This window comes from Branchiostoma belcheri, unplaced genomic scaffold (assembly GCF_001625305.1).
Source record: "Branchiostoma belcheri isolate BF01 breed outbred unplaced genomic scaffold, Haploidv18h27 scaffold14, whole genome shotgun sequence".
Classification (NCBI taxonomy): domain Eukaryota; kingdom Metazoa; phylum Chordata; class Leptocardii; order Amphioxiformes; family Branchiostomatidae; genus Branchiostoma; species Branchiostoma belcheri.
Genome location: NW_017802824.1, coordinates 1,147,820 through 1,154,173, shown reverse-complemented (window position 1 = coordinate 1,154,173; position 6,354 = coordinate 1,147,820). Strand labels below are relative to the sequence as shown.

General features: G+C 43.8%; 2 protein-coding genes across 2 annotated transcripts; one reads left to right on the top strand and one right to left on the bottom strand.

Annotated features, from left to right (window-relative positions):
- Window positions 1-1,759: 1,759 nt before the first annotated feature.
- LOC109464706 (proline-rich receptor-like protein kinase PERK12) lies at window positions 1,760-2,380 on the bottom strand. Its single transcript, XM_019761767.1, has one exon. The coding sequence runs from the start codon at window positions 2,277-2,279 to the stop codon at window positions 1,914-1,916; it is 366 nt and encodes a 121-aa protein (XP_019617326.1). The 5' UTR covers window positions 2,280-2,380; the 3' UTR covers window positions 1,760-1,913.
- Window positions 2,381-3,563: 1,183 nt separating this feature from the next.
- On the top strand, window positions 3,564-6,354 carry LOC109464708. Its single transcript, XM_019761769.1, has 4 exons — window positions 3,564-3,770; window positions 4,603-4,827; window positions 5,465-5,717; window positions 6,086-6,354. Exons 1-4 carry the CDS (start codon window positions 3,667-3,669, stop codon window positions 6,215-6,217), a joined length of 714 nt encoding a protein of 237 aa, XP_019617328.1. The 5' UTR covers window positions 3,564-3,666; the 3' UTR covers window positions 6,218-6,354.

The window sequence follows — 6,354 nt, the reverse complement described above, 5'->3', positions numbered from 1 at the left end:
CGACCCTAAAAAACTGCCGACCCTAGACTTTTTTGGGGAGGTGGGGGTTGTGAATCCCTGCAAGGGACATAAATTTTTCCAGATGATTGACCTTTTCTAGCTCCGTGATCTGATACCTGGGTGATGTAACGTTGTACAATCGGTTTTCCAACATTGACATTGAAAGTATAAGTGTCCTCATTCACTTTGTTAAACTGTCTTGGATCACTGGAGACTGCCAAGTCTAACATAAGAAAGAAAAAAAAAGATAATCCCTACCTACCGACCCTAACTTTTTCAGGACTGAAACAGGAAACACAACATATTTTTCCTAGGCCTTCCTGTTAGTCTCACATGTAGCCTGCATTTGCACAATCTCTCTCTGGCTGGGGTAACTGTCAGCCGGCCGCTAGGAGCATGATTTAGTCAAGCTAGTCTTAACATGTGTCTCTGTCTGAAGAGAAAGACAGATATTTTTATTCAAGTTATATTTATAACGTTGGGTCCACCCTCCCAAAAAACATGCAGATTGTATGCTGGCACACAGAGGAATTGCTGAAGCATTTCTATGAAAAGTTGTTGTAATAGCACTGTTTTATTGGTACTTAATCGTAGTGATTTAGAATTGTTATCTTTGAGTGTTTATATCTGCTTGCATCAAATCTGAAGTAAGAGCTAAGCAAGTAGACCTGCTGTTGACTAATTTTGAACTAAAAACTTAAACATTTAGACCTAGGTTGATCATATAGAAGTTTCAGTAACAAATTTAGACATCTGTATATTGGTCATCCTAGAAACATTATATATGTCTAAGGAATGGACCCATTTTTTTCATGCCAAAGTTTCATAAAATTATCAAAATGATCTGCAGTTGCAGGTTTATTGAACTACGTGTTATTTTAAATGTCTATAACAGTATTCTACTAGCATATGTAAACTCGCACTGTTTTAGGAATGAATAGAGACAATAGGAAACTTTGAAACTTTATTAGAATAACCATTAGCGGTGGACCCTAGGGTCCACCGCTAGTCTTCCTGGTATTCATACATACAGACAATACATTATACAAACATAGTTGACAACTGGACAAGTCACAAACACATCTAAATCAATCAATAAAATATTTACAATATACATAATTTAAAAAAATTATTAACTGATATTCATTAACTACCAAAGTGGCTAGTATAGGTAGATGTTTTCAGCACCAAGAACAGATTTGTTGGACAGGTGGTGTTTTGGTCCAGGTCGCTAGGTGGTACTCATGTACAAGGAAATCTAACTGAACTGTGAAAGAAAGCTGCTGGTGTCCCAAACATTAAAGGGACGTCGGTTCGATGGTGATTCCCATAAATACAGTTGTTTGTTTGCTTACCAATGGGTGTCTGAAAGCAAATACGACGTTAGATCTTTTTCCCATTGGATACTAGAAGATTGTAGTAAAGTGATTAAATTAATTTTACAAGAAGTGGATTGGCAGGAAAATCTACCAACACGTGAAACTAATTATTAACGGGAGTAAACACAAGCTCTGCAAATGGCGGTCGTGCCATTTTGATGACCGTGGGTCGGGAACTTCCACCAACAAATGTTACCCAAAACGAAATTTCCTAGATCCTTTCATCATTCACTGAATAGTATGATAATATGAACATGTTACTACATGTATTTATTATGTTCTTTGCTTTTCGAACAATGCCTCGGTGTAACCCCCTATTTCTCCATGCCCTTGGTATGATCCTGTACACACCTGCAGATTTTATCTAATTTTGACAGCGCTAGATCCTTCCACCACACAGACACTACACTGAACCGGTGGTCTGGGAACGTATTCCTGGATTTGCCTTCTCTTGATTTCTGTCATGGAGGAAGATATGGACGTAGGGGACGGCGAGGCGGAAGGAGGGAACCGTAGGGTGGACGGAGGAGATCGTCAGTCGGACGGCGAGTCGGACGGAGTGGACCGTGGAGCGGATGGAGGGGACGGGGAGGGTCGTGAGTCGGACGGAGGGGACGGTGAGTCGGACGGAGTTGACGGTGGCGGTGGCGGAGTGGACCGTGAGTCTGATGGAGGGGACGGGGACAGAGAGGACAGTGAGTCGGGCGGGTACGGTGAGTCCAACGGAGGAGATCGTGGGGCGGACAGAGGGGACCGTGACGGAGGGTACCATGAGTCGGACGGACGGGGCGGTGATGAGTCGGACGGAGGGGCGGTGAGTCGGACGGAGGGGACGGTGAATCGGACGGAAGGGGCGGTGAGTCGGAAGGACGGGACCGTGACGGAGGAGACCGTGGGCATGGGGCGGACATAGGCGACCGTGTGGCGGGCAGAGACGGTGGCAACCAAAGGTGGCAACTTTTCGTCAAGGGCCTCGGAGGAAAAACAACTATTATAAGGCTCAACAGGGTATTTGTGAACTTCACTTCAAAGTTTGATATTAAACTTTCATGTTTCTGAGGTTAATGATTGTAGACCGTAAAATTGTTTGTCCCCTTTTATGTTTGGACAAAGGTAGCTCAATCGGCCATGTTTGATCCAGCTGCAAAATCGTAATACTAGTATTTACAGTATGAGAAACAGCTGCAGGAATGTAGGAAAATTTACATCATAACATTCAAACCTGGATGACAGAGTTTCCCGCTTGATCTTGTTGGGATCTTGTTAGCTACCAAATCACCGTGAATATTTCTAAGACATCCTGGACCAAGTCCCACTTTGAAAAAATCTCCTTTTCAGGAGTTCCGGGATCGGTCCTTTTTTTGGTCCTCTTACATAAAATGAATACATTATAGCTATTTGTATTCACTTGTAACTACTTGTTTTACTGATATTTGCCATCTAATGATAACTAGAAAGGCAACATTTGCAAGGCAAATGCATAATGTTTACCTAATGTTTAATTATGCAAATTAGCTCCTGATTTGCATAATTGCCGTCTGATTATGTCAAGCATCACCTCAACTACCTACATACCAAAAATCACGACAATACGTCAACCGGTTCTTGAGTTATCGTCCTTCAAATTTTTTTCAACAAATACTCCTGCAGTTTCAGAACAAGGCGTTAGAGGACCCAAACTCGTGTCACTTCTTCCCTATCCCAAGAGCTATCTACCAACCAAAATTCGTGACCCTAGCATGTCCAGAAAATGAGATATCAAAACCGGAAGTTCAGCTGCAGTACCTAGGAAAGCCGCCAGCTGGGGGCCCAAAATCTAATCATTTCTAGTAGGTCTCATGAAGACCTACCTGCCTACCAAGTTTCATTCCAATCCATCCACTGCTTCTCGAGTTATCTTGCTAAACCACACACACACACACACACACACACACACACACACACACACACAGACAAACGCTACTGAAAACATAACCTTCTTGGCGAAGGTAATAATGATGATGCCTGTCCGCCAAGATTCAGGTGTCTGTCCTTACAGAATGCCACAGTGGACCGTCTCATTAACGTAATCAGCGCGAGTAACGGCATACCTCCGGAGAGCCAGCGAGTCCTGTACACCACCAAGCAGCTAGAGTACGGCCGGGGGAAGCGTCTGTCCGACTACAACATACAAGACAAGTCCACTCTGTTTGTCGTCTTGAGGCTGCGGGGCGGAAGCAGCAATGACACCACCCCATCTTCCTTGAAGACGCTCCCCGAAGACGTGGAGAGCACCGAAGAACCTGACATGATCAGCTGGGAGGACGACCCCAACACCCCCCGGGCCAGGATGTCCTGTGGACACGCCATCACGCCAGAGACTCTCTACATCTACTGCCAGAGCCTTCTGAGGTAAAAACTTGTAAGCTATGACCATCATTAGGCCATGCTGATTTGATTATATCGATGACACCCTCTGGAAACCCCCTTAAATGATGCTAGCGTGCGAAAAAAAACGTTTGGCAAAAAAGTTTTGACATCTACGTGGTTATGAAAGTTGAACAAATGCACAAGAGTATGGTATGGCAAAAAAATAGTCTCATTTTCATTTGTTTACGATCACATTTTATTCCTTCGAAATTTCATATGGAACTGACTTTGGCATTCTAAGACATCGTTTCTACTATCGTTTTCTCATATTTTTGTTGCAATGCACGGCTCATTTTTTGCTCATTATTGCTGCTTTGTACGATTTACAGCAAAATCGAAAAGTTTTTTTTTATTTAAACGAAAATTAATACGCGTGGGACTGCCACCAACCAGATGCAACCATAAAAAACTATGACAGTGCATGTACATGTGAAGCCCGAGCCCTTGATTTAATTCTTAGGCATAATCACTTTTCAGAACAGACTGTTGTCTGCCTGTATAGTGTTTATCATTTGTGTTTCAAAGCCCGGACTAAGAGACTAAGTATTTCGTTCCTTCATTGCGCTGTTCTCTATAACAAGACAATTCTATAACAAGACAATTCACCAGTAGTGTTATAGTATAGCTACATCTGACGTGGTATATATTGTGTATAGATTTTATTTGTGTAATCGATTTCGAAATGTTTCAATAGTGTGCTTGTCATGTTTCATGTGTACAATGAAAGAGTGTAATTAGCTTTTAATGCGTTATGTGCTTATGTAATAAGGACGAAATTCGGGTAGAGCCTTACCGAATAAAATTTGAATTTCAGTGCAGGGAAGTACATCTTCCAGTGCCCCTACATCAGCGAGAGAACCGGAGACCACTGTGGTGAGGAGTGGTCCTACATCGACGTCCGTCGCCTCGCCGATCTCTCTCAGGACGATCAGAAGCGGTTCGAGACCATGATCTCCCAAAACTACCTCCGCAGGGGGAGGGGCATCCAGGAGTGCCCCCGGTGTAAGTCCTACTGCGAGCGGATGAGTAATGTTTGCAGGTACGCCTGTGCCCTGTTATGCTGAGGTCACATTTCCAAACCGGGGCCCGGCCGGGCAGCTTTCGGGAACGAAAAGTACGATATAAAAGTCAACAAAACACAGAAACGTTTTTGATGATAATCATGGGAACTATATCTATATACTCTTGATATGGATTGTTAATTTTTTGTTCATACAAACAGCCCGGCCGGGCCCCGGTTTGGAAATGTGACCTAAGCATTAACGCGCTTTCGGATCGGAACCTGCAGCTTAAACCATAGTCTGTTTATCCGTAAACTAGTTACAAGTCCTTCTTGCAGCTGCGGGTTCCGAAGCGAAGGGAAAGCATTCCTAATTTTTTAATTCTCTTCCCCATTTACACTCAACATCGCATATTGCTTGAGTGCGTCACCACTATGTATTGTATTGTTCACAGCACGAAAACAGACATTTAAGCAAACTCTGTACAGTATGTAAAGAAGTAAATAAGGTAATAAGGTAAGAAAATATTTCAGTACACTTAACGACTTCGTAAAGGCTGCTGAAAGGCCACCTTTGAGTGAGCTTAAATACGACGTAAACATATTTCATATCTTTACGCTTCCTTTACAAATCCGTAAATATAACGTTGAAATAAATAAAGAAAAATGTTTGCAGGCGGGTGGTGTGTCCGCTGTGTACGGTACGGGACGGACAGGAGTACCACTTCTGCTGGTACTGTCTGCACAGTTGGGACACGCCGGGTAACAGCTACTGCGGCAACCATGACTGCAGGGGTGAGGACAGACGACTGGAGATCCTCCGTACCTGCAGCAGGAAGACCATCGTGGGCGTACCGGGCTGTCCTGCCATCAGGGCCTGTCTGACATGTGGTATGCTCATCGAACATGACAGGGCCTGCAAACATATGGTAATATACTCTTACCTTTCAAAGATGGTTGTAACTTGTAACGTTATCTAACTACAGGTTCTAATGTTGTCTGATCTATCACTACAGGTTTAGAGTCATAAAGGGTACTGTCGGTTCAACACTACTCGAGTATAGGCAGATGGCACATGGTATCGGTACTGTACTGTGATGCCACTTCTCGACTTTAAAATTTAACGGTATTTCTTGTATATGGTATATCTTTTGACTTTGCGATGTTCTAAAGATAAGTAAATTGAGCAGAACTTTTCCATGTTGAACGCCTACAGCAGTGTAACGTATGTGGAAATTCTGAATTCGTTTGGTGTCACAATAGAGTCTATATTTCTGATCTGCCTCCCTGTATCCAGACGTGCATCTGTGAGGAGAAGTTCTGTTTCATCTGCCTGACGCCTGCCATCCTCGGTAACTACCAGTGCGGCACTTTCAACAGTCCGTGTGAGGTCGCCGACGTGCAGACAGCTATTCCCGGGGACGACTGAGTGAGATGTCCGAGGAACACAGTCCGCGCTTACGTTCTGTGAGGGCCAATTTACACGGGGAAAAAGCATTTGTCCTACGACCATCAACGCGCGGCGCGTAGGACAGATTGAGCGTGTAAACAGGCCCGCCACCGACA